This window comes from Borostomias antarcticus (genome assembly GCF_949987555.1).
Source record: "Borostomias antarcticus genome assembly, chromosome: 4".
Taxonomy (NCBI): domain Eukaryota; kingdom Metazoa; phylum Chordata; class Actinopteri; order Stomiiformes; family Stomiidae; genus Borostomias; species Borostomias antarcticus.
In genome coordinates this window covers 6698837-6725872 of record NC_140237.1, presented here as the reverse complement: position 1 = coordinate 6725872, position 27036 = coordinate 6698837, and the positions used below count along the sequence as shown (strand labels likewise).

At 44.1% G+C, this 27036-nt stretch overlaps 1 protein-coding gene across 4 annotated transcripts; it reads left to right on the top strand.

The window, feature by feature from the left end:
• Positions 1-3618: 3618 nt before the first annotated feature.
• On the top strand, positions 3619-26918 carry LOC311308003 (paired amphipathic helix protein Sin3a-like). 4 transcript variants are annotated; one of them, XM_084436916.1, is made up of 21 exons: positions 3619-3755; positions 6699-6906; positions 7266-7448; positions 7571-7677; positions 7841-8150; positions 8391-8642; positions 8784-8936; positions 9559-9714; positions 10709-10795; positions 10986-11104; positions 14266-14476; positions 14597-14713; positions 14864-15102; positions 15207-15390; positions 15675-16251; positions 16581-16750; positions 19598-19771; positions 19982-20074; positions 20342-20436; positions 22966-23173; positions 24382-26918. In XM_084436916.1, exons 2-21 carry the CDS (start codon positions 6721-6723, stop codon positions 24598-24600), a joined length of 3840 nt encoding a protein of 1279 aa, XP_084293042.1. In that variant the 5' UTR covers positions 3619-3755; positions 6699-6720; the 3' UTR covers positions 24601-26918. The 4 variants fall into 4 exon arrangements, with proteins under 4 accessions (XP_084293042.1, XP_084293040.1, XP_084293041.1 ...); XM_084436914.1 differs by lacking the exons at positions 22966-23173; positions 24382-26918 and having other exon boundaries at positions 15675-16287; positions 20342-21611; XM_084436915.1 differs by lacking the exons at positions 22966-23173; positions 24382-26918 and having other exon boundaries at positions 8391-8651; positions 20342-21611.
• Positions 26919-27036: the final 118 nt, after the last annotated feature.

Below are 27036 nucleotides of genomic sequence, written 5' to 3'. Positions count from 1 at the left end.
ATGAGCTTACTGGCTATCCCGCTCTCATTGTGCTGGATTAGCATTGGAAGCATTGGAACTGATGTGTCCAGGTGACAAGACCCATCTTTATTTATCAGACATTACCGTCCTACCAGTCCCGCACAGAAACAAGCCAGCCAACACACATAAGCCAGGCGTGACCTGGCCTGGTTCTATTGTGACCTGCATTTGGGTGTCTGGCTGATCTGGGTTTGCTCTTCCACAGTAGGCCCTACCTTCCCTAGCGTTGTGGGCATCATACTAGACCTTAGGTCACGCCCCATTACAATCCAGTCGGAAGACGTAGAGCAAGAACAGGAGCTCCTGTGCAGAATGGAGACAGAGTGTACCAAGGTTGACCTTAGGCTAAATGTCAAGAAAACCAAGGTAATCACCTACAACATCCTCCCGGACCATCCACCTCTAACAACAACAGGAGGCATTGCTCTGAGGGAAGTCATTGACTTAAAATACCTGGGCTCATGGGTCAACTGGTAGTCTGACTCAATGGATGTAGGTTTTGGCAATAAACCTTGTCATTTGTTGTCACACTGCCCAATCAGTGGCGAGACTGACGACGCAAATTAATCTGATTCGGGCCGAGAGGTTCTCTCGGCACCAATCAGATTCGATCCAGACTATTTTGCAAGAGCACCGTCGCTGCGTCCGGGGCTGGCTCCGCCCAAGACGACTGCGATTGGTTTAAAGAAATACTGTTTCTCCCCCCCCCCCCTATTGCAGAATGGTAATATGTCCAGCCAGACCGGTCTCTGAAGTGTGGAGATAGGTTTGGCTATGTGAGACTAGTCAACTGATCAGAGAAAGACCTTAAAGTGAGGAAGGCGCTTGCGTGGAGGGCCCTGAACGGTATGGCCAGTGTGTGGAACTCCAACCTCCCCTGACAAATCAAACTCAGCTTCTTCTGTTCAACGATAGAGTCCCTTGAGTACTCAAGAAAAATGCAGGACTGGAAAGCAGATGTATGGAGGATCGGGGTGACTGGAAGCGCCGATGGACAGCTCGTCTGAGGATGACCTAGAAAGATTGTGTTCTATCAGGTAGGTTTTAAACCAATTGCAGGCACTCTGACTCAACCCAAAACAAAATAGCTTATTTAGGAGTAATATATGGTCCACAATATCAAATGCTGTACATAATTCAATGAATATCCATGATTGATAAAATGTCATTTAAAATGTGCATTTTGTTCAAATAATCAGGTAGCATTGTTGATTAGAGATTCCAATTTCTTGGCTCTAGGCAGAATAGCTTGGAGAACGGGTGGTAATCATCTAGATCAGATGATCTCCACCTTTGGGAAGCGAGAAAGCATGAAATCCCTTCCAAGTCCCAAAACTTAAATAATACCTGATTGGATGGTCAGATTGAAAATGTGTTAAAGGTTCAGCAATGAAGCAGCTGGGAGATGAAGAAGATGAATCTATCTGGTCAACTAGAAATTAGTTGGAAGGATTTTATTTGGCAAGGCATCATTGACAACTTTTTCAAACAAGTGGCCTGTAGACACAAAATGCTTACTGGTGGCGTTGTTAATGGACACTATCTTGTGATTTTTTTCTAGACAGATATAATGCTATAGTCATTTCCCTCAGCTTATTAGCCTATAGCCTAGGCTACATTTAATTGTATAATTAATTTCAATTATATTTATAGTAATACATGTTTATTGCTGGGTTTGTGAAAACCATTAGTAGTAGGCTACACCATGCTGCCTGTGTCACATGGTTGCAGATAATATATTAGATATTATGACGGGAGAAATAGAGCTATAGCTGTTCTAGCAAAGTCGCTATGAGGGCTTATATTTTGATTTAGAAAAATATTTTTCAGTTTCTAACTAAATGTAGCCTAGAATGTCCCCCAGTTAAGGGTGGTGGTGGGGTTCTGACACTTCAGTTTGTTAAAATAAAAACATACAGGATGATGATGAGGAGGAATTATACTTCATAATTAATGATATTAATAATATATATAAACAGCAATTCTGATGCGTTGAAAGCACAGCAATGCCAATTAATATTAGGCTAAAGAAATGGCATTTCCCCTCAGTTTAAACCGTTTTGAACCTATTTCCGGCTTAAGCCCCGCCCACTTCCGAATACAAATCCGAATAATTAGCTGTCAAATACAAATACAAATAGTGGGCTCCCGGCACACCCCTAGTAGGCAGACTTTTTAACACATCATTAAAGAGCATTTAAAATCTTAATATATTGTGCTGCCTCCTGACCATCTCCTGAACGGTCAAAATGTTGGAATAACTGATGGCCTCCCGTATGTTTCAGACAAAGGTAAGGAGGAATATGAGTTCCGTTACAAGGTGATGATGCCTCCCCCTGACTCGGGGAGAGGGTCTGTCCTCTCTATTGGTCAAAAAGAAGTATTCAACTGTATGAGGAAAAGAAAAGGTGTGTGGGGGGAATACTGGGAGTGGGGTGGACTGTGAAAAAAAGCTTCTCTGGTTAGGTTCTGCTCATATACAGTAGCCTCTGTAGCCTACTGTAGGATTCGGCCCAACCTTAACCCTATAGGCCTAAGTATTCACCCCCCTTGGACTTGTTCATGTTATTGTGCTACAGCATGGAATCAAAATTGATTTAATTTGTTTTTTTGTGTGTGACTGATAAACACAAAGTACTCTGTCAATGTTAAATGTCAAAATGAATTAGAAATAAATACATAAATGTAAAGAATGTATTGCATTAGTATCCCTTTGCTATGACACACCTATTTAAAATGTATTTTATTAATCTTGTAAAATTAATTTTCTCCAGTAGTCACATTGAATGCATTCAACATGTGTGGCACTGAGGTGAGGTACTGTATTTCACATGATTTCAAAATAGTTTCCCACAGTTGGTCCATTCCCAAACAAAGACCGTGACCCTTGTTGAAATTGAAACAACACATAGCCTAGGCTACTGTAAAATCTTGGCTAGAGTTTTCCCGAAGGCATGTGGGAGACTCTTGTGTCCAAGTGGAATAAGATTCTACACATTTTGGCCTCAACACTAAAGCGCTGTTTGGACGCAAGCCCAATAGCAATGCCAATAGCACCGCACATCAACATACGAATACCTTCCCCACCGCGAAGCATGATGTACAGCAGTCGTAAGCTATAATATATGCTACACGTACGTCTACTAACTAATAGACAAATGTTATTAGTCTGATACGATTCTTATAGGCTATGTTCATCTATCGCGTGACTGTGTTACACATGGAGAGACCTGCAGTTACCCATGGAGAGACCTGCAGTTACACATGGAGAGACCTGCAGTGGCGGCAAAATGCAGCCGGTTCGCCTTCATAAGCTACTGTGTTTATCAAAGGATCCGACAGATATACACGGGGGAAGAGAAAGAGACCCACCAACCTCGATCCACGGCTTTTCACCATGTTTTTCCACCACACGGAGACAGAAGAGTAAGGTTTCCCTATTAAAACCTGCTTGAATTCCCCACTCCTGACCAATGGTAGTGTGGGATGGGAGGAGACCAGCCCGCCCCCGTGGAGCCACGCCTCTGACACTGCTCAAGGAACGGAGCCACAGATTGTTGTTAGCGGTTTTGCTAGCACCAGCCGTCCTTTTCACACATCTCACTTGGTGACTGTACCATCAACTTTTTTTCAACAACTTTGAAAACAAGTGTTCGTGCAATTCTTTGCTTAACCCACTAGCTACATCTGAGCACTTTGGTGCGACGAGTTGTTGCCGGCTGCGGTCTTGCGAGGTAAGTTTTTAGTCAGCTCTCGATGTCTCACGTTAGCTAGCTGTGCTAGCTACATAACAGCTAGGTAGTGATAGCTAGCTCACCTAGCTGGTTGATTCGGAGCTCGTTTAGTTAGCTAGGTGAACTGACATTAGCTAGCTGCTTAACCTTGTAAGCGTTACCAATATGGACGTCTCATAGCGTTTCGATTATTTTGCAAATGTACTAAGCGCATGTAATGATATTCACCAGGTTAACAACAATGTCCCGAGGTCATCAATGTTGATGTATCGGGCAACGTTAGCTACCTAACGATAGCTACCATTTTGGCTAGTGCTAGCTAGGCTAGCTTCTTTGCCGTCGTGTGTACGGGCTGGCTCGTTTCAGCAGCTGTCATGAACGCATTAGCGGACGAGCTAGTTCACATTAACGTTGGTCTGAAAAGAATATCGATATGGATGCATTTGTCGGGCAGTGCTAGTAGCCAGCTTTCTGGTGGATATGTCAGGAAATGGCATTGAGTCGGCCATTGATCGGTTGCTCCACGGCTGTTTAAGTTAGCTGCCGTTGGAGCTTCGCTTCGGCCGAGCAAGGGTCGCTAGCAGGCTGCTAACTGCGATGCTGCTACTAGTGAGCTAAGTTAGAAGAGCCGTCGACTTGTTCTCAATCCAGATTGAAAAGGGTCTAGTTTCTTGTTCGAAGACTCGTTCGGTTTACTTACTACGTTGGTTAGAATGCAACAGTATTTGTTCTAGCTAGCGAAACAATTATAGTTGCAGAAACAATTTTGACGTAAAGTGGCTAACGGTGGCTAGCCGCACAAGTTCGGGCGCGCACGAGAATAGCTAGCTAACCCGCTAGCCGTGTTACTAACGTTGCTGCTAGCTAACCCCGCTAGCCGTGTTACTAACGTTGCTGCTAGCTAACCCCGCTAGCCGTGTTACTAACGTTGCTGCTAGCTAACCCCGCTAGCCGTGTTACTAACGTTGCTGCTAGCTAACCCCGCTAGCCGTGTTACTAACGTTGCTGCTAGCTAACCTCGCTAGCCGTGTTACTAACGTTGCTGCTAGCTAACCCCGCTAGCCGTGTTACTAACGTTGCTGCTAGCTAACCCCGCTAGCCGTGTTACTAACGTTGCTGCTAGCTAACCCCGCTAGCCGTGTTACTAACGTTGCTGCTAGCTAACCTCGCTAGCCGTGTTACTAACGTTGCTGCTAGCTAACCCCGCTAGCCGTGTTACTAACGTTGCTGCTAGCTAACCCCGCTAGCCGTGTTACTAACGTTGCTGCTAGCTAACCCCGCTAGCCGTGTTACTAACGTTAGCAAGCAGAGCGATGATGGCGTCCAGTCCTGGGAGGAGGGGGATGGGCAGGTCTCACGTCAGCCAGAGTGGTGGCGCTGGCAGTCTCTCTCCTAGCTTGCGAGCGAGCTGGCGCTAGCTATGAATCCTTGCCTTCGCGTTGGATTGCATTTTTGGATTGCTAACGCTAACTGGCCATTTGCATGACCGTATTGGTTTGAGTCTGTTTGTAGTTAGCCAACGTTAGCTAGTTAATTTTAGCTGCTCGCTAGAGACAAACCCGTGGCTTGTTTGCTAGTAACGATAGTTGGGTAACGTTAACTAGAACTACATCAGCTAGCTAACTTTACTTTGAATTATATGTGTAGCAGCAAACCAGAATTAGCCATCCAGCTAACATTATGTGCCCCAAATGTCATGTAAGCGGACTAACCACACCAGCCAACATTGTATGGCTACACATTTGCTGGCCAAATTTAGCAATAGCCAGCTAGCTTGATGTCTGCTTTGCTTATGTCCTTAGAGTTCGTGCAATGGTCGTAAAATACCTCGAGATTGAACACACTTGTCAGTTTTGTTGTTGTCGATGCTGTGTTGAATGGAGTTGGATAAGGTAGTCATGCTCTGACACTGAATCTCGAATGCAGTGACGTGGACGTATAGCTATGTATGCATCTGGCTAACGTTAGTATGTTTAGAGTTTGCATGGCACATTACACTTCTTCAGAGTGCAGGGCGTTGAGCTTCAGCTTCATATCAGAAGCAGAGGGAGGGAGACGTTCCTTCAGCTTCATATCAGGAGCAGAGGGAGGGAGACGTTCCTAAAGCTTCATATCAGGAGCAGAGGGAGGGAGACGTTCCTTCAGCTTCATATCAGGAGCAGAGGGAGGGAGACGTTCCTTCAGCTTCATATCAGGAGCAGAGGGAGGGAGACGTTCCTTCAGCTTCATATCAGGAGCAGAGGGAGGGAGACGTTCCTAAAGCTTCATATCAGGAGCAGAGGGAGGGAGACGTTCCTTCAGCTTCATATCAGGAGCAGAGGGAGGGAGACGTTCCTTCAGCTTCATATCAGGAGCAGAGGGAGGGAGACGTTCCTTCAGCTTCATATCAGGAGCAGAGGGAGGGAGACGTTCCTTCAGCTTCATATCAGGAGCAGAGGGAGGGAGACGTTCCTTCAGCTTCATATCAGGAGCAGAGGGAGGGAGACGTTATGCTGCACACACAGAGGACCAATGAATCTTAATGTCATGGTTCTGCTATTTGACCAGTGCTCTCTGTGCCCCATATGATCCACACGAATCAAAGTTATGATTCTTTGTTGTTTCTGGCCTGAAACACACCAATGTGTAAGTAGTGGGAATCACAAGGCTCAGAACAAACTTCATATTAAATGGAAACTACTGTTGGGGCAATGTGATACCTGTATATAATAATGATTTTGGTGTAAAATAAATTATTCTCATGAACAGTTGGGTACGTGTTTTGGGCCTATGACGCACTAGAAATTGCGTCTCTTAAAATTCTGGTTAGTTTAGCTATGTAGATGGAAATCTGATGGAATCGTGGAATCCAGACATAAATACAGAAAGGCACCAAATTGAGGGGGTGAATTTGGGGTGGGCCTACACACTAACTAATTTATTCCATGTATTTGTTTATTGCAGTCTCTTCGAGTATGAGTACACAATGAAGCGGCGCGTGGAGGAACAGGAAACGGTCTTTGCGTCTCAGCAGCGTCGTCTCGCCGCCCCGGGTCTCGCGGAAGGCTTCCAGCACCGCGTCCTCGCTCCAGCCCCCGCCGTGTACGAGGCCGTCTCAGACAACATGCAGCCCTCCACCGGCATCCAGTACTCCATCCCCCAGGGATACCAGGTATGGGTTCGGCTGCTGCTTCTTACTTTGCTAAAATTCTAATCACACTGGTTCAAGACCAGGCCAATTGACATGTGATTTCTCATCAGCCGATGCCTAACGTGCCTTTTAGCAAGGCACTTAACCATCTTTTTGGATAAGTGTGTCTGCTAAAAAAAAAAGATTATATTGGATATATTGTATTGCATACTTCATTATTGTATTATGCACTGCCCTGTCGTCTTGTTGTACTATTTTTATTGTCATGCACCAACAGACCCAAGTCAAATTCCTCGTAGGTCCAAAACTACTTGAGTCGAATCTTAGGGCCTGAATTTGGAGCGAGCAGTAGAAAGATTTTTTCCTGCTTTTCTTTTCAGGTTCCAACCATGACCCCGAGCTCCAGTGGGCACGGACATGCCAACAGTCCTGCCGCACATGTAGGGCCCCACCCTCACAGCCCAGCAGTCCAATCCCAAGGGCCCGCGGTGGTCCAGAGCCACGCCCACCCGCCAGCCCCCATGGCCTCATCACAGGGACAGCAGCAGTTTCAGCGACTGAAGGTTCGTCTATATTAATTTCTCTTTCATTGAGAGCTTTGCTTAGGGCCATCACTGAAATCACTGGATTGTGGATAAAGTCGAGGCTACTTCGCCTACCTTACCTTTAATCACTGTATTTGCAGGTTGAAGATGCTCTGTCGTATCTGGACCAAGTGAAACTGCAGTTTGGGAATCAGCCTCAAGTTTATAACGACTTTCTTGATATCATGAAGGAGTTCAAGTCTCAAAGGTCTGTTGCAGTTTTTACAGTTCTTCACCACGCCTGATATTCAATATAAAAATGATCGCTGTAGACATTCAACAGCCCTATCATTCAGCAGAAATAATGTGAGAATAAATGAGAAAGTGAAATTGAGATCCTGACATATTGGCCTTGTGTTTCATGGTCACAGCATTGATACTCCGGGAGTGATCAGTCGGGTGTCCCAGCTCTTCAAAGGCCACCCTGACCTCATCATGGGCTTCAATACCTTCCTGCCGCCGGGCTACAAGATCGAGGTCCAGACCAACGACCTGGTCAACGTGACCACGCCGGGTCAGATCCACTACATCACCCCCCATGGCATCTCGGTCCAGAACATCCCAGTGACGGGCCCCCCCAGCCAGCCTGTTCCCCACCACCAGGCCCCGCCGCAGCCCGGACCCCCCACCACCGCAGCACCTGCACTGCCCTCCCAGCCAACACCAGCAAAGTCCAGCAAGGTCACACTACACTTTCATTATAGCGCAAAAACTAATTGTCTTTCATAATTGATGCAACTTTTCAAAACTAGAAACAAATTAATTGACCTATGTTCTCAATGCTTGCGCAAACCTTTATTAGTTGTGGTTGTTGTCTTATTGATGCTATTAAAGGGTGTATACTGGTAGGACAACATCTATGTCTAATGCTAGTGTTTACAGGAAGGAAGAGCTCATTGTAATTTCCCCATCTCCCAACAGCCAATTCAGTCTCCAGCCCTGACCCCGACCAGCCAGCCCAACCCATCTATCCCCTCATACGCCTCTCCTCGCTCCCCCTCGGTCCAGTCCCATACTCCAGTGAGCAGTACGCCCTCCAGTGGCCCTCCTCTGCAGAACAACCAGCCCGTGGAGTTCAACCATGCCATCAATTACGTCAACAAGATCAAGAACCGCTTCCAGGGTCAGCCTGACATCTACAAAGCCTTCCTGGAGATCTTGCACACTTACCAGGTTAGAACAGTGAGTGATGCGCACAGATGGCATTTCAATTCAGTGTCTCTTCATTGATTTTTACCTCCAGTGAAAATAATCCACCCCTTGAGGATTTATTTGGAATCATCCGTAACACTTGCCTTGTTGATGGTTTTGCAGAAGGAGCAGCGCAATGCTAAAGAGGCGGGTGGCAACTACACTCCAGCCCTGACTGAGCAGGAGGTCTACGCTCAGGTGGCAAGACTCTTCAAAAACCAGGAGGACCTGCTCTCAGAGTTTGGACAGTTCTTACCAGACGCCAACAGCTCAGTGGTAAGATTGAGTTTTCTGCATTGCAAGAGAAACTCCATTTCTGAAAACTAGTACAATGCCCGTTCCAAGTTCCATCCACTTAATACAGAGTAATACAGAGACATACAGAGACTCCTTACATCTGCAGAGTTGCATATGTATAGAAAACATTACTCACAACACCAGGGGCAGATAAATCCAAATTCACCTTTATCCATAGATAAAACAAATTCACCATTCAAATCATCACCTCCGGCTTACACCACAACCCGAAAAAAAATGCACCCATGTCGGGACATGAACGAAGAAGTCAAAATCTTAATATATTCATTTTCATTGCCGCATTACTTATCTATATAGAATAGAATGCTGATGACAGGCCATCTGTAGCTATGGTCCTGGTAGCATTGTAAGGCGCCCCTTGGTATTGGGTTGATGTGGCACTGGTGTATCCTGCCGCGCGGAACCAATTTTTACAATACACCTGCCAAATGTCAACTTTATACATTGCCTAGTTCTCGAGATAATCTTGTCCCAGATAGATGCAGTTTATGGCATTATAGTAGAGATGCAACTGTATTTTGACATACTTATTGTCACTTTGCTCTTGTGACCAAACATTCTTAAAATGTGTGTTTCTCAGCTCCTGAGCAAGACCACCGCAGACCGGGCGGAGTCTGTGCGCAACGACCACGGGGGGACAGTCAAGAGACCCCTACTGAACAACAAGCAGAGGCTGAACCAGAACGGCCTTCCAATCCGCAGGCACTCTGGAGTGGGTGCTCCACCCCCGGTCAAGGTAAACCTCTTCTAGACTGTCAATAGACCCACTACTAGGCTGTTACAAGAATAATGCAGGTGAACAAAACTTGTTACAAAACTCCCTGCAAGTGGGAGTAGGGGGGAAATTACTCCTCACTAAGCAACTTGGCACTATTATCATGTGTAATACCTTAAATATTGAAGTTTGAACTGTTCCTAACGGCGGGTTCAGACTTGACGCGAAAGCGCAACAAAGCGCAGCCCGTTTCCTTTCGGCGCCCATGTTAACCACCGTGACTGTTCTCACCAGCGCCCATGTTAACCACCGTGACTGTTCTCACCAGCGCCCATGTTAAATGTGACTGTTCTCACCAGCGCCCATGTTAACCACCGTGACTGTTCTCACCAGCGCCCATGTTAACCAACGTGACTGTTCTCACCAGCGCCCATGTTAACCAACGTGACTGTTCTCACCAGCGCCCATGTTAACCAACGTGACTGTTCTCACCAGCGCCCATGTTAACCAACGTGACTGTTCACACCAGCGCCCATGTTAACCAACGTGACTGTTCTCACCAGCGCCCATGTTAACCAACGTGACTGTTCTCACCAGCGCCCATGTTAACCAACGTGACTGTTCACACCAGCGCCCATGTTAACCAACGTGACTGTTCACACCAGCGCCCATGTTGACCAACAAGTAGTTTTGCATCTGAACGCGTGTGATTAAAATGCAGAGAGGCAGGGTTGCTTGGTTACCAGCGGGGAGAAATGCGCGCATAAGTATGGACGCTTCACGGTGCTCTGGCATCCAGTCTGAACGTGGCCTAACGCGTTCAGTTCATTAGTCCAGTCGGAACATGGCCTAACCCCTTCAGGTCATTAGTCCAGCCTGAACGTGGCCTAACCCCTTCAGGTCATTAGTCCAGCCTGAACGTGGCCTAACCCCTTCAGGTCATTAGTCCAGTCTGAACGTGGCCTAACCCCTTCAGGTCATTAGTTTGTGTCTCATGTTGTTTTTTACTTGGCAGAAGAAGCCCAAGTTGCTGGGGAAGGACCCTGCCATGGCAGACGTCAGTAAACATGGCTTTGGCACAGAGTCTCTCTTCTTTGAGAAGGTCGGTCTCATGTTAATATCTCAAACATTTTATATGAACAAATAATCCTTGTATACATCAGATTCCTGTCATCTTTTAATATTTTCTTCCTTATTTAAATAGATTAAGAGTGGATGCGGAGCAGTCCGATGATGCCCATCATGTTATTCCCTGCACTGCGTGCTGTAATTATTTGTGTACTTTTTGACAGGTGAGAAAAGCTCTCCGGAGCTCCGAGGCATACGACAACTTCCTGCGATGCCTGCTCATCTTCAACCAGGAAGTGATCTCTCGGGCAGAGCTTGTGCAGCTAGTGATACCATTCCTGGGGTAAGCATTAGAGGCTGACATTTTTTCGGTACTCCTGTGAGTCCGTGAGTAATTTCACTATTCACGTGATTGGGACAGGACAGGGAAAAAAGTGAATGGGAGTGGGAATCTATATACTATATCTATATACACATAGATATAGTTCTCTTTTGACATAGCTTTGATGACGCTGCAATGCAGTGCGTGCGGTCCTAATGAAGGCCCATGCTTTCATAAACTGAGCATTGGGGCTTGATCCACCACTAAATGTATAAGGTGAGGTTATTTCCCCAGATAGCCCTATTTATTTTCCTGTGTGGATTTGCTTTTTCCAGCCTACCGTAACATAAGACTGCCATTCCATCAGACGGAGTCTGCGCTATCTAAATAGGTAGAGTCCAAATAGGGCTGTCCACATAGTCCAACGCGCTTCAGCCAAGTTCAGAAAAGAAGGGTTTGGTGCTCAACAGTCCAGGACAGCATATAGAAGAAAGACATTTTTTCCTGGGCATTTCGAAAAGACTACCCACAGCCCAACACTGGAGCACTCATGTAGCCTGTGTTTATTGCAGGTGAACAGGTGTTTGTTAAAGCCTTCCTCAGTCAAGTGTTCCCTGCGCTCTTTCAGTACCATTCTCCGCAGATGTTCGAAATGCGTATAATGCATTTATTTAATGTTAACAATTATTAACCAGGGCTCTAAGCTAACATTTTTCACTAGGAGCACATGTGCTCCTAAATGAAAAAATGTAGGAGCACAGAAAGAAATTCAGGAGCGCAACGAAAAATTTGAAATAACACATTAGGCCTACTGCCAACAACAATAAACAATAATAACCTGCTCACCATAGGAGCTCTCCTCCTCTCCTACTATACTATTCCCACACACTTCATCAGGTGCATTGGTCCTAATGAAGACTATACTATTCCCACACACTTCATCAGGTGCATTGGTCCTAATGAAGACTATACTATTCCCACACACTTCATCAGGTGCATTGGTCCTAATGAAGACTATACTATTCCCTCACACTTCATCATGTGCATTGGTCCTTATGAAGACTATGGCCCAATCCCAATACCCCCCCTTAGCCATAGCCCTTGGCCCCACCCCTACATTTTACGTGTTCACGCGTAGGGTAGTGTGTCCCATTACTTTTAGCTTCTAGGACAAGGGAGCATATCGAGGGCTAGTGGACGTTTAAACAGTCCTCCAAAATGAGGGTTTTCAGATGCCGACTTGAAACCGAGGGGTAGATGAAAACTCACACAATGCTTTGTGAACCGAGGCAGTGATATTAAACATAGCTGCCGGTGCCGTGAAAAAACGTGGGAAGAAAGCCCAATATCTTTGCAAATATCCATCCATCCATCTTCATCCGCTTATCCGGGGTCGGGTCGCGGAGGCAGCAGCTCCAGCAGGGGGCCCCAGACATCCCTTTCCCTAGCAGCATCAACCAGCTCTGCCTGGGGAATCTTTAGCCGCTCACAGGCCACTGCGGAGATGTAGTCCCGCCACCTAGTCCTGGGTCTGCCCCGCGGCCTCCTCCCAGCCGGACACGCCTGGAACACCTCCCTAGGGAGGCGCCCAGGAGGCATCCTCACTAGATTCCTGAACCACCTCAACTGGCTCCTTTCGACGCAAAGGAGCAGCGGCTCTACTCCGAGTCTCTCCCGGATGACTGAACTTCTCACCCGGGAGACCCCAGCCACCCTCCGGAGAAGACTCATTTCAGCCGCTTGTATCCGTGATCTCGTTCTTTCAGTCATGACCCATCCTTCATGACCATAGGTGAGGGTGGGGACGAAGATAGACCGGTAGATCGAGAGCTTTGCCTTTTGGCTCAGCTCTCTTTTCGTCACAACAGTGCGGTAAAGCGACCGGCCAAACTCCCTCTCCATGGTTCCCTCACTCGTGAACAAGACCCCCAGATACTTGAACTCCTTCACTTGGGGTAAGGACTCATTTCATACTCGGAGCGGACAGGCCACCGGTTTCCTGCTGAGAACCATGGCCTCAGATTTAGAAGTGCTGATTCTCATCCCAGCTGCTTCACACTCAGTTGCGAACCTATCCAGAGAGTGCTGGAGGTCGCAGGCAGATGATGCCATCAGGACCACATCATCTGCAAATAGCAGCAACGTGATCCCCAGCTCACCGAACTGCAAACCCACCTCCCCCCGGCTACGCCTCGATATCCTGTCCATGAAAATCACAAACAGGATTGGTGACAAAGCGCAGCCCTGGCGGAGGCCAACCCCCACCGGAAAGGAAGACGACTTACTACCGAGGACCCGGACACAGCTCTCGCTCTGGGTGTACAGGGATTGGATGGCCCCAAGTAGGGACCCCCTCACCCCATACTCCCGCATAACCCTCCACAAGACCTCTCGAGGGACCCGGTCGTAAGCCTTCTCCAAGTCCACAAAACACATGTAGACAGGTTGGGCAAACTCCCAAGCCCCCTCCAAGATCCTCGCGAGAGTGAAGAGCTGGTCGGTGGTTCCACGACCAGGACGAAATCCGCATTGTTCCTCTTCGATCTTCGCAAATAATCATTCAAAAATTGTAAAATCCGTGGAAAAGCTTAGTTTAATGTAGATGCAAAGGAACATGTAATTGGATCGTTATGACATGCATTTCAGAAAAAAATCGCTTTTTACGATGTAAACGGTATTTCATTGTGTTTTGATGTGGAACCAGTAAGTTACTGGTAGGCTATGGTGCAATGTTGAATCTAATCTAATCAATAGAACTTTGTGTAAACAATGATTTTTGAGTGACTCGACTCCCCCTGGGCTTCACCGAATTCCTCTCCCTCCTTGGTTCCACTTTGCCACACCATTGTGGAAACCCTCACATTACAATTATCATATAAGGTACCGAGAGTCAAAACTAAGAATGTAATTTAGGGGCTGTGGCTGAAAAAATCATGTATAGCGGTGCCCTGAACCTGAAAAGATTGAGAACCACTGCACTAGAACATTCTAGAGAGAGAGGAAAACCTTATGTAGCTGATGCCTGTTCTTTCAGTATACATTGTCAGATTTACAGGAAGCATTGGGATAAGCTTCTTATGCAAGATTCCTGTTTACATTAATATGCTTACTTATTTCTGAGGTCTCACAAAGCTTTGCGAGTGTCTGGATTGTTGTCGTTGATTTTGGAATGTTATCCACAGAAAATTCCCAGAGCTGTTCTCCTGGTTCAAGAACTTCCTTGGCTACAGAGAGTCCACCCACATCGAGAGCTTTCCCAAGGAGAGGGCCACCGAGGGCATCGCCATGGAGATCGACTATGCCTCCTGTAAGAGGTTGGGCTCCAGCTACAGGGCACTGCCCAAGAGCTACACACAGCCCAAGTGCACAGGGAGGACCCCATTGTGCAAGGAGGTGGGTGCTTTCAGTACTTTTAGGACTAGTGAGATATTGTGGTGACACTGTAGTGGGTTCAGCGGCTTGTTATGGAGGTTGGTCAAGCTTTTACAGTTTTGATACTACGGCCTATTTTAGGTTCTCAATGACACTTGGGTGTCGTTCCCTTCGTGGTCGGAGGACTCTACCTTTGTCAGTTCCAAGAAGACTCAATACGAGGAGCACATTTACAGATGTGAAGATGAGCGCTTTGAGGTGAGGAATACCACATTCAAATTAATTTCAGAACGCTTTGTTTTTGGAAATCAACCTTACCAGCTTGGATAGGACATCCTGTCTTCAGGCGCATTGGAATAGCATTGTAAATCTCTCTATATTCCTCACTGTCCCTGATAATACCGTCAGCTGGATGTTGTGCTGGAGACCAACCTGGCCACCATCAGAGCCCTGGAGACTGTTCAGAGGAGGCTCTCGCGCATGTCTGCAGAGGAGCAGGTGAAGTTGAGGCTGGACAACACCATGGGTGGCTGCTCCGAGGTCATCCACCGCAAAGCCATCCAGAGGATATATGGCGACAAGGCTTCGGACATTATCGACGGCCTCAAAAGGAACCCGGCTGTATCCGTCCCCATTGTGCTCAAGAGGCTAGTTGTGTTGCTTGCACATGTGCAAATATTCCAAAACCAGGATTATCGGTCTAAGCAGCTGTTTAAAGATGTAAATCCTTTGCTGTTGTAAATGTTTTCAGATTGAAGATGAAGGAGGAGGAGTGGCGTGAGGCCCAGCGGGGCTTCAATAAGATCTGGAGGGAGCAGAATGAGAAGTACTACCTGAAGTCACTCGACCATCAGGGCATTAACTTCAAACAGAACGACACCAAGGTGTTCCGCTCAAAGACCTTGCTCAATGAAATTGAGACAATTTATGATGAGGTAAGAGACAAAGTAATATTGATCACCTCTCAAATTCTAAAACGGTCAACTGTCTTAATGGGCTCTTCAGCCTAATGGTCCACTGCAGGTTGGTGGTACACATGAGGTGTATCAGTCTAGCTGATCAGGATGGAATCTTTTTGTTCTGTTGTCTCTAAATCTGACTCCCTCTCCACATTACCTTTGCCTAAAAAATGTGGTCCAGCCACTCAGTCTTAATTGGTAACTTGTACAATGTTACAGCTTCTAGATTACTATAATGTTTCGCTTTTTAACATTCCCAGCGCCAGGAGCAGGCATCCGAGGACAGTGCTACCCCGCCCAGTGGTCCCCACATGACCCTGACCTACGAGGACAGTCAGATCCTGGAGGACGCCGCTGCCCTCATCATCCACCATGTCAAGAGGCAGGTGGGCATCCAGAAAGAAGACAAGTACAAGATCAAGCAGATCATCCACCACTTGGTCCCCGACATGCTGTTCGCTCGCCGCGGGGAGCTCTCGGATGTAGAGGAAGACGAGGACGAGGAAGATGACACCGAGATGGACGAAGATGGCGCGAAGAAGCACAACGGGTTGCCGGGTGGCAGCTCCGGAAAGTCCAAGCTTCTCTTCAGCAACACAGGTGCCCAGAAGCTGCGGGGCCTGGACGACGCCTACAACCTCTACTACGTCAACAACAACTGGTACATCTTCCTACGCCTGCACCAGATCCTCTGCTCGCGGCTGCTACGCATCTACGGGCAGGCCGAGAGACAGATCAAAGAGGACTGCCGGGAGAGAGAGTGGGAGAGGGAGATCCTGGGAGTCAAACGGGAGAAGAGTGAGAATCCTGCCATCCAGCTCAGGCTGAAGGAACCTAGTAAGTCCAGAGGCAACGATTCAGTACAAAACTCAGGTGGATATGATACCTACCGGTCTTTCAAGTTGAGCTCATACCCAGTCTACAAAAGCATTAGCAATGTTTCATTTCCTTTTGATTAGAAGGTAAAAATGCCAAGTTGGCTTGCCAATGCCATGGTATTCATAGCAATAAGTTCACATGCACATGCATATCCCAATTATAGTACATTGAAAAATGATATTATTTCCCACAATAGACCCTTGTGACACACAACGTCATTTATTTTGGGAAATATGAATTCCAATGACACTACACCCGTTAGAATTGTCCCTACTTTCTCCCTGTAGTGGACATAGAGGTAGAGGACTACTACTCAGCCTTCCTGGAGATGGTGCGGAACCTTCTGGATGGTAACATGGAGCCGGCTCAGTACGAGGATTCCCTGAGAGAGATGTTTACAATCCACGCCTACACTGCCTTCACCATGGACAAGCTCATCCAGAGTATTGTCCGGCAGGTTAGTGACGGCACAAACCACCTTTATTTTTCAGTTTTGGTTAATCTTAATTTATAGGACAGTCCGTTAAGAATAAATTCATATTTACAATCATGGGCCCCCAAATGTCACTTAAAAAAGTTACAAAAAAGTATACCCATGATGAAAAAAATCCCAAATGTCCAGATTTAATTTATCCCACCTGCAGACCTGCAAACTTGTCACCTTTTGGCTACAGTCACCCTTTTTATGTTAACCATGGTAGTTTCAGTGAATCTAGAGGGTTTTAGTTTTGTATGTTGTCACCTTTTTCACTACTCCAGAGTTTGCAGGTCTGCACCTGAATCATGCAAGTTAATACGAGACTGTAAAGCAACTAAAGCAGTCAGGCTGACCATTACCGTATGGTGCTGATGTGTGAAGCTGCAGCCACAGTGCAATCAGTAGCTGGTGGACAGTGCATGGTGCTGAATTTATCTAACTTGGTATGTAAGGGGTGCCTAGCAACAGAGTGAGAAAAACCAGTGGGGTAATTAATTTCAACAATCTTCATTCAAGCCCCGATTGTTGAAATATTAGATTGGACCATTAGTTCGTCTGCCACATGTATCAGAGGCCGCCACTTGGGGTGCTTGTCAAAGTTAATTTTCCCCATTTCCAATATTGATTTATACAGGGAAAAACTCAGTAAAAGTATAGTCTATTCTAGTTAGAGGCCTTTTTTTAAAACTAAAAAAAAAAGTAAAGTAAGTAAAAGTAAAAATAATATGTTAAAAAAAACATACATCAGTCGTTTGTGCTATCGCTTTGCAACCACCACCAAAATGTAGGCCGAAGTGAGTAGAAACTTCCATATGCTTCGAGCTGGCAGGAATTATGAAGTCCATCACTCCGTTTTTCTCAAAAACTGTAAAACTTATCTAAACTTATTAGCACATCCCTCATACATGCATGCATGCATGCATACATACATACATACATACATACAGTTGCATCTCAGAAAATTAGAATATTGTGCATCTCAGAAAATTAGCAAATTTTCATATATTATAGATTAGAGACATAGATTATAGACACATGTAGTGAAATATTTCAAGGCAGATTGCCTCCATGCCACGCTCCACATTGATGCAGTAATTTGTGCAAAAGGAGTCCAGACTGAGTGTCTGAGTGTATAAATGAACATACTGAACATACTGTACAATCATGAAGATTAAAACAAAAAAGGCTTGAAATATTTCACTTTGTGTAATAATGGATCTAGAATATATATTCAATTTTTTTAGGATGCACCTGTACATACATACATACATACATACAGTGGCAGTTGGGATTTGCCACATGCCTCGTGTGATTAAAGGGTAGTGTGCTATTTTGGACATTTAGCCCCATTTGTGGTCTGTCTACCATGAACCTGGAATATAGAGACCACATCGTTCCAGTATTGAGCTAGTTGCAGTTTTTATGCAGGCTCTCACTTGGCTACAATTGAAGTCAATGGGGCATATGTAACTGCGTTGTAAAAACTATGATAAAGTCGTTTTCCGAGACGGGAAACACAGGGTGTAATGTTACCAGTCTTAGTATGCTCTCTTGTGAAATGTATCGCAATCCGAATGTTTTTACATGTTTGGCATGGCTTGGACATACGCATTCCCCTGGCGCTTGTTTTCACTGTTCCCACAGAGGACTATGTGCAAGTCATGCCAAACACCTAAAAATATTTGGAGTGCAATACATTTCACAGGAGAGCATACCGAGACTGTTAAGATTACATCCTGTGCTTCCCATCTCAGAAAAGCACATTCATCATAGTTTTTCAACACATTTACGTATGCCCCATTGACTTCCATTGTAGCCCAGTTAGAGCCTGCATAAAAACTGCAGCTAGCTCAATATTTATCTCTGTTTAAGGTTCATGGTAGACAGACTACAAATAGGGCTAAATGTCCAAAATAGCACACTACCCCTTTAAGTTTTTTTTGTAGAACCTAAGAAGTTTTATTAAAAGGCCAAGAAAAGGTCAAACTGCCAGCTTCTCACTCCTTCAACAAGAACATAACCTTCCCTTGGTGTCTATGGCTGTGAGGGATTTCAGACACATGATTTAAAAAATATTTTTTAATTTAAGAAGTTTTAAATAATTAGTGTCTGGGCAGAGACCCTCATGTATTTGTCATTTGTCTTTACCTTCTTCCTCTGCAAAATGTCCGGCAAAAAATGTCTAACATTGGCTGATACCAATATGATTGCCGATATATCATGCACCCCCACAACTGGGCAAATTTGAGTTGGCTGACGTTACCTGGCGAGTATCACCATGAATGATATTGGTACAGTTTGTTTGCTGTACAACATATCAAGTCACCAGCTGTTGTCCAAACAAATCTCACACATACTGGTGGTTATGCTAGCCACCTATCCCAAATAAACGTTACGCTTGTTTGATACTTGGCTGCCTGGCGGTTTGTCAAATATGCACACTTTCTCTGACTGAGCCTAGAGCATTAGCCTCATTACAGCTCCTACATCTTGCACACCACCACGATGGTCGTGGGGCAGGTGAAGTAGTTCTCGTAAAAAAGAGAAAACACACATCGTAGACTTGGAGAGGTGCTGGTAAAGGATGAAATATACTAGAAAAAGACAAGCAACCGCACACTCAAGCTCTTGATGCTGGGTGATTTATTTAGACATTTCAGCCTAGCGGCCTTTGTCAAAGTCTTTCTTTTTCTAGCAGGTCAAGTAGTTCGCATGTTTCTTCAACAAAATAAGAACTTGATATAAGCAAAGTTTTATGTATATTTTTGAGAAACAAATTAGACCAAGTACCTTAAATTAATTATTGCTTGTCGTTTCCATCTCAAGCTCCAGCACATTGTGAGTGACGATGTCTGTGTGCGGGTGACCGACCTGTACCTGAATGAAAGCGCCAACAAGGCCACCGGGGGCACCTTGTCCACCCAGGCCTCCAGGGCTGCTGCTGAGGGGGTGTACCAGCGCAAGGCAGAGCAGCTCATGGCCGACGAAAACTGCTTCAAGGTACAATAAGCATTCCTCTGTCTGCTCTCTCTGTCTCTGTCTCCACCCATCTCTGTCCAACACCCTGCTAGCTCTCTACCTTCCCCAGTCTTTCCTTTCTCCTCTAATCCTATTCCCTCTCTTCTATTCTCCTTCTATCCCCCTTTCCCATTGAATCATTAACATGATGTCCTCTTTCCATTTGAATTTCTCAACGTTTCTGTGGTGCAGCTGATGTTTGTGAAGAGTCGAGGGTGTGTGAACCTGTCTGTGGAGCTGCTGGACACAGAAGAGGAGAATTCTGACGAGCCTGCAGAAACAGAGGTGCGTGGATATGCATGCACGCCCCATCAGAATCACAATGTAGAAAGAAACACACCCAGAGTTCTGTACAGTTGTTTCCATTTAAGGAATGTATTTCGGACATTATTCTATTAGCTGAATCAGAAGTCTTTGTTCCATACTGCGCATCTTTTCTTTGTACAGTATGTATGCATGTATTTCACCTGAGCCCCTGTACGTTATGTTTCCTAGGTGCCTGCATTGTGTGTTGCTGTTTTCTAATCGTTCCTGTTTGTGTTCATCTCTTAGCGGTGGTCTGACTACGTGGGCCGATATCTGAACTCGGACTCTGCGTCTCCAGAGCTGCGCGAGCATCTGGCCCAGAAGCCTGTGTTCCTCCCCAGGTGAGGCTCCGGCCGTGTGTCCCTCTGTCTACACACTGCCAAAGCAAATGTCCTAACTAGCCAGCCACCCAGCCTGGCCCTGTTTCACAAGCCAAACCAGCTGACAAAAATGGCTTATTTCAGAACCGGTGCAAGCTCTCTTCCCATAGAATGAAGGTTCCAGCTCAGTTTTTGCACGGGCCCCACCATCAGGGGCTCCACTTAGTCTCAATCTGGAGCCCTCTGGCTGATCTGATGAAGCACTTGTTGAAAAGTTCTGCCACTGATTGACAGACAACAGCTGATTTGAACATTTCTTTTCCCCTAAAAAGTTTGTCAGAGTTCAAAAAGTATCTGGAAAAATACTATTGGTTCCTGTCTTCCTATGTGGGCGGAAAAAAGTAATTGGTTGGGAACTTCAGGAGCTTTTTTTTCTCAATTTCTGGCCCCTCTGCCTTTTTCTCACCAAGATTGCACTTTATCTGGCCATCTTTTTTTAATAGGAGGGGCTATTTATTTATGCATTACTTTAGTCTCTTTTTAATGGGGCTCTTTAGTTATAAGTGTTGTGTTTTTTAGACTATAGTTGTAGACTAGTGTTCATTTGAACTTTACATTTTTCCAACCAACTCATCAAATCGTTGGGTTTGAGTGTTGAAACTGTATTGCATCATGCATTTTTTTTATTGTGCAGATAGGGCATCTATATTGGTTTGATATATGAATTGAAAGTTAAAGCCTGTGGGTTTACTTAACACATTTCTTATGCAAGTAAGGGAGAGTATTTTTATAGCTTCACTCATTAGAGTTCTGTACAATAAAGATTTTCTCTGATAGAGCTAAACCTATATAAACAAATTATGGTATGCACTTGGTCTCAAGATTTAACGTGAGGTAACATCAGCTATTTTTCCTATGTGACTCTGAAATGAGACTAGAAAACAATAGGGACGACCATGGGCTTTTATAGGCCAAGACTGAACATCTATCAGAGAAAAGGATTGGGATGAAATCATGGTTTTCTTTTTTCAATTTACTCTATCATCAGATGCCCTATGTTTGTGATTGTATTCATATGAAACGTCCTGTATGTGACTTATTTAATCACTGTTTAGATAACTGTAAATGTACGATTGAAAGTTGGGTGTTAGGTGTACTCAATATTATGTGTAAAACAATTTAAGGATACAGTGCACTCCCGTTGCAATATTTGTTGTGGGTGAGGTTTTATACAAGTTTTCAAGTGCTGATAACTCATGAAAACCCTGGTCAAGCACACATCTGCAACGCTTGTACAGAAGAGAGGGGCTTGTGAATAAAATGGTCTGAATTGTATGTTCAAATGTTCGTGTATTTCTTTCCAGACATCTGAGAATTGCATGGAGGGGTGTTTGGGTCCCATTTTAAGCCCCAGATGAGTGTTGCACATCAAGCCTGTCTTTGATTTTCAGTGCTTGTTGCTGTTTTTTGAGATGGCTGTCCATTATCATAAACATTTCAATGGGCTGGAAAGACCCAGGCAAAAGAGAAAATCCTATTCAGTTTTCCTCTTTTTTAACCCATTGCATAAATGTGGTCCTTGTCTTGACTAGATGTGATTTATCAGCTCTCACCCACATCTTTCTGTTTCTCATATCAAATCGGAGGTCGGCACCAAAGAACAGAAATGAATCTCCTTTTCCTTAGAGATCCTTTAAACAGCAGTGAAAAAACAGCAGTTTCTTTTGCAGTTGATCCTCATTGCATGATCATACGCTCTGTACATCGTCAGTGGAAGTATGTGCACATCAAAGTATATTTCAACCCATATCCTGGCTTGTTAACTTTTGGCAGCAATATAAAAAAGTTTTTGTTCTTCACATTTTATTGGAAATTGGCTACTTCACTGTTATGTCTTTAAGTGGAGCCCTGAATGCAAAATATGCTTCATGGTTTCAGTCCTCGCTCACCTCTACCCTGTGTGGTAAGTACACATTTAAAACTTTCATTCCAGCGGGGTGTATAATTGCATTTTTAATGCTTGCAAAAATTGGATTCAATTTGATTGACCAAAATATTGTATGCCAAGGATATTTAGACTTAACAATAGAATCATCAAAAGAATGTTAAACGGAAGTGCACTGTACAGAAATACTGCTGCTGCTGCTGCTGCTACAATAGAACCACCCTCCCTTTAATGATTTGATTCCTTAATAAACTGTGATCTGGTGAGTTGCTACGCATGGATATCAAGACAATTGTTTTAAGGGACAGTCCTCTCAAATTTCACAATACGCTTTCAGACTAAAAGTGATCATAATTGTTACTACTTTGTGTCAAAAATTACTAAATGACTGAAAATGTTGTCTTGTGGTGATCTCTTAAAATGTTTTGTTTGGGTGGACAGGTTTTATGGGAATGGTGTGTTAATGTTTTACCAAGATTTCACAAAACTATTTTGAAATTTGCGCGAACTTTCCCTGTAAACATGACTGAATGCTTGAATTTTGGGCACAAGTAATGAACTTGTTTTACCTTCATTGTAATGTGAGTCTCTCTTCTTCCCATCAGGAATCTTCGGCGGATAAGGAAATGCCAGAGGGGTTGGGAACAACTGCAGCAAGAGAAGATGACCAAGGGGATATCTGACAAGTCCCAGGACAACAATGAGGACCTGAAGATGGAGTGCATGTTCAAGCTCAACTCCTACAAGATGGTGTATGTGTTCAAATCGGAGGACTACATGTACAGGCGCACCGCGCTGACCCGGGCTCACCAGGTAGGCACCATCGTCCTCCTCAGTAGGCACTTCCACTCCATGTCCCCACACTGCGCACTACCACTCAATGTAGGCTGTCGCTGATAATTGCTTGTTGAAAAAATCTCTGAATAGCTGTAGTTTGGACATTTTTACGGATTAAAATTAGGACACACAAGTTGCTCTACAGCAGTGACTGAAAACCGAGCCTCATATAACATGAGAACATCATGTTCGATAGCTTTCTTTCAAGGAACTTCAAAATAAAGGTCAACTTAACACTCACATTACAGTAAAATGTAAAATTTGACGGCGACTCCCTGTTTTGAGACCTGTTCGGTTGACCAGACTTTTTGGATCTCTGAGGTTCTACTGTAATGGATAGAAGATGTATTTTAACCACGGATTAGTTTGTTTACCAGGATTCCCGTACAAAAGTAATTTGTGTGTCTTTTTTTAAAGTGTGTGCAAACTCATAAAATGACTTAAATCCCAACCACGATTTATCTGCATTAAGTCCCCTGTTTCTATGTTGTGTTCACAATGCTACACTATCAACAAACCTGCTAATGGTAGCTCATACAAGTAAACAATATTTTGGGGCTTTTGAAACAGGTCGTAGTGGTGGAAGGACTGGGCCTATTTCATATTTTACCCGTTTGAAACCATTTAAACGTTAGAGATGACAGATATGTACTTAAGGAAGAAAATACACAAAAACTAATTGGACCTTTTTTTAAACTTTAGTGACATTTGTTTCATATTTGCATGCCAAAATACAATGGATAAGGACGGAAATAATTGCTTTCAGTTTCCTTGTTGAGAAGAAGTAATTTGTCAGGCTGAGAAACTTTTACTATCAGGGAGTGGAGAGGGAGTGACTGAAGCCAATATGATCGAACGGTAGGCTTGGGCTATATAGAGAAAGTGAAGTCAATGAAGAGTCGATGGCACATACTGTTTGACTAAATCATGATTATGAATTGGGGAAACAAGAAGCAAACATAGCAAAGATACATGTTTTCACTTGCACCCCAGGGACCAATTAAAATTTGCTGTTGCAAATCCAAGTGTTTAGCTCGCAGTCTTGAACCCTCCGTTTTTTGTTGTTTATTTTACAAAGTTTGTTGCTTTTTCATTGGAATAAGCTTGAAAATTAACATTTTAGACGTGGAGTCTTATGAAAACACATGGTAGCTCACCACGGTATTTCCTACATGTCTTCCCAGTCACACCAACGAGTGAACACTCGCCTGCACAGACACTTCCAGGCCTGGGTGGACACTTGGGCAAAGGAACATGTGACCAGCGAAATGGCCGCCGACAACCGTAGTTGGCTGATGGGGGAGGGGCGGGATGGCCTGCTACCCTGCACTACCACCTGCAACCCCGAGATCCTCCACTACCTGAACATCAACAAGTACCGTGTAAAGTATGGAGCCCCCTAGCCACCCTGAATAAGAATGCTTGTATAGTATCACTCACTCATGTCAGAGAAACCAATGTGGCAAAAAGTGTTTGGGTGCTGCAGTCTGGAGAAGTAAAAATAAGTTGGTTTTATTTGGACTTTAATAAAGATTGGTCTACTTCTTGTGGGAGATGTCGGGGGTTGCCACTTATGAATTGAATGCTTATCCCTGGCTTTTTAATTGACCACTTCTAAAGATAGCAGAAGGGAGGCATTGTTTGGACTATGAGCATACCTGGACAGGAGCAGTTGTAATTTAACTTCTGAGTTTGGTTTGATCTTCCACTGTCAGCTTGACTAAGACAGATGTAGGTTATCAATGTCAGAAGAACCTTGCAGAAAGAGCATGCCATAGGAGTCTGTCCTTACATGTAATCATACAGATTTAACTGCTCAATAATGTGGGGTCTTTCCCTGAGAGCAATTGAACATTTTCACCAACATGTATACTTTGTGGTTTTTATGAGGACCACAAATCCCAAGGAAAAGTTCATAAACAAGAACTAAACAAACCATAAATCTAACATGCTGTTAGAGCAATTAGACTAGTGCAGATACAAGAACCATGTTTTCATCAAGCCATGACGAGGATTTTGGTCTCAAACTGTAAAATTGTACAGCCGGTGAATGTTCTCTCTCTCCCAGTGGTGCTGGTTTGTGTAGTGCACAATATATATGGGCAAACATCTCTGGCAACCATGTTATGGAAATGTAGTGAAAACCTATGCTAGTACACCAGGTTTTACCAGCCAGTTAAGTTCAGTAAAACTTCAACTGCATACACATACTGACCACGTTCTGTAAATAGCTTGTTTATAGTTGTCTTTTTTATTACACAGATGTGCATTGATGTGTAGCGTACCCTAACAAACTTAGTATGAACCTTAGGTAAAAGTTGCTGAAAAAAAGTATATTGAAAATGCAAACATTTTAATGATGGTTTTTACCAAAGGATGTTTATTAGTAGTCTTTTCCTTTGTGTTCTCTTCATTGTTTTTTGTAGTACAAGCACTCATTAGCATAGCAGAATCTTTTCTTCTTCTTGAAATTCACAATTTGATATGTTTCAAGACAGCATTGAGTTACTGAAACATTGGCATAAATTCCCATTCAGACCTTCTGAACAATGAATGTAGCCATGAAACAATTCATGCTTTTCAATGCACTTGTTAGTTCTGAAGTACTGGTAAATAGGTCCTAACTTGCATAATAATGCTCTTTTCTATTCCGACAGAAAGTGTCAAGATTTGTTTTCTTCCTTGCAAGGTGAAGATTAAGTTGTAATCTAAAAGATCTAGCTGGTTATGACCCATTTCTTAAAACACTGTTGGCGATCGAAAGAGAGAAAACATTGTAACCACAAATGTGGGTTTTAAATAGTAAAAATATTTTATTGGATGGGCTACAACTTGGATTAAAACATGTCTGCTTACACTTTCATGAGGATGTGTTGAGGATATTTTATTTTGTACCAACAACAGAAATGGTGGTGGAGAAATTTTCATCCAGTCCCGGCAGAGTCCATATTATCAAAACAGGTTTTGAAATTTACATAATTTTATGTGAATGTCAACCATACAACCTCTGTAGAGTTGTATCAGGAAGAAAAACAACTAAGCAATAAATGCAAACTGCTTAATGGCAAGCTATTGTTTTGTATAATACAAATATGAATGTTTTCTCTCAAATGTGTTTCTAGTGTTGAGGATTTGTTATCAATTCCCCTACTGTAATGCATTTTTGTCTGAATTGGCCAAAACAAATGTTGGAAGGTATGATGCACATGGAGAGAGCAAAGCTAGGGTGTCCTTCGTGGCCAAGAGCTTTCTTTGTAACCTACAAGACATCTTGCATTCAATGAGAGCAAACCATCTCTCATCGAGTGCTATCTCTTTTTTTGTTGTCTAATACCACCTGTTATTTTTGGACCTTAATTCACATGACAAATTAGGCACAAGGCCTACTTCAACTAGAGCACTCAGAACATCATCTGACCTAAAGATCTCTCTAAACTTCCCATCCCACTACTAGGAGGGTGAGTTGACATGGCTACCCAACAATGTTCACATTGGAGGAAATATTAAGAAACAGGAAGTGTCTTTCAAACAGTTTTAATAAACGCTTGTGCATAAGTCTGCTCTGTCAATACTGTAACCAGCTACAGACAATCTTGGAACTGTTTATATCTTAGGACTGGTTTTTATTTTTATATTTACTGTGTTGGAACATTGAAACAAGAACTACCGGGCAGCTGGATTGTACATAAACACGAAGACTGCATTTGTATCCAATTTACCGTGTCTCTTTACCGCATCTTTTCTTGATTTCTATGATGTTGTGTAGTATGGTGTTTGGCATTAAACTATCCTTTGAATAGATACACATGCTAGTGTCCATTTCCTTTCTTATTCTTACT

Coding starts and splice junctions, on each gene's coding strand:
- LOC311308003 (XM_084436916.1), top strand. CDS start 6,721: ATGAAGCGGCGCGTGGAGGAACAGGAAACGGTCTTTGCGTCTCAGCAG. Junction 9,715..10,708: donor GTGCTCCACCCCCGGTCAAG/GTAAACCTCTTC, acceptor TTTACTTGGCAG/AAGAAGCCCAAGTTGCTGGG. Junction 14,477..14,596: donor GGACCCCATTGTGCAAGGAG/GTGGGTGCTTTC, acceptor GGCCTATTTTAG/GTTCTCAATGACACTTGGGT.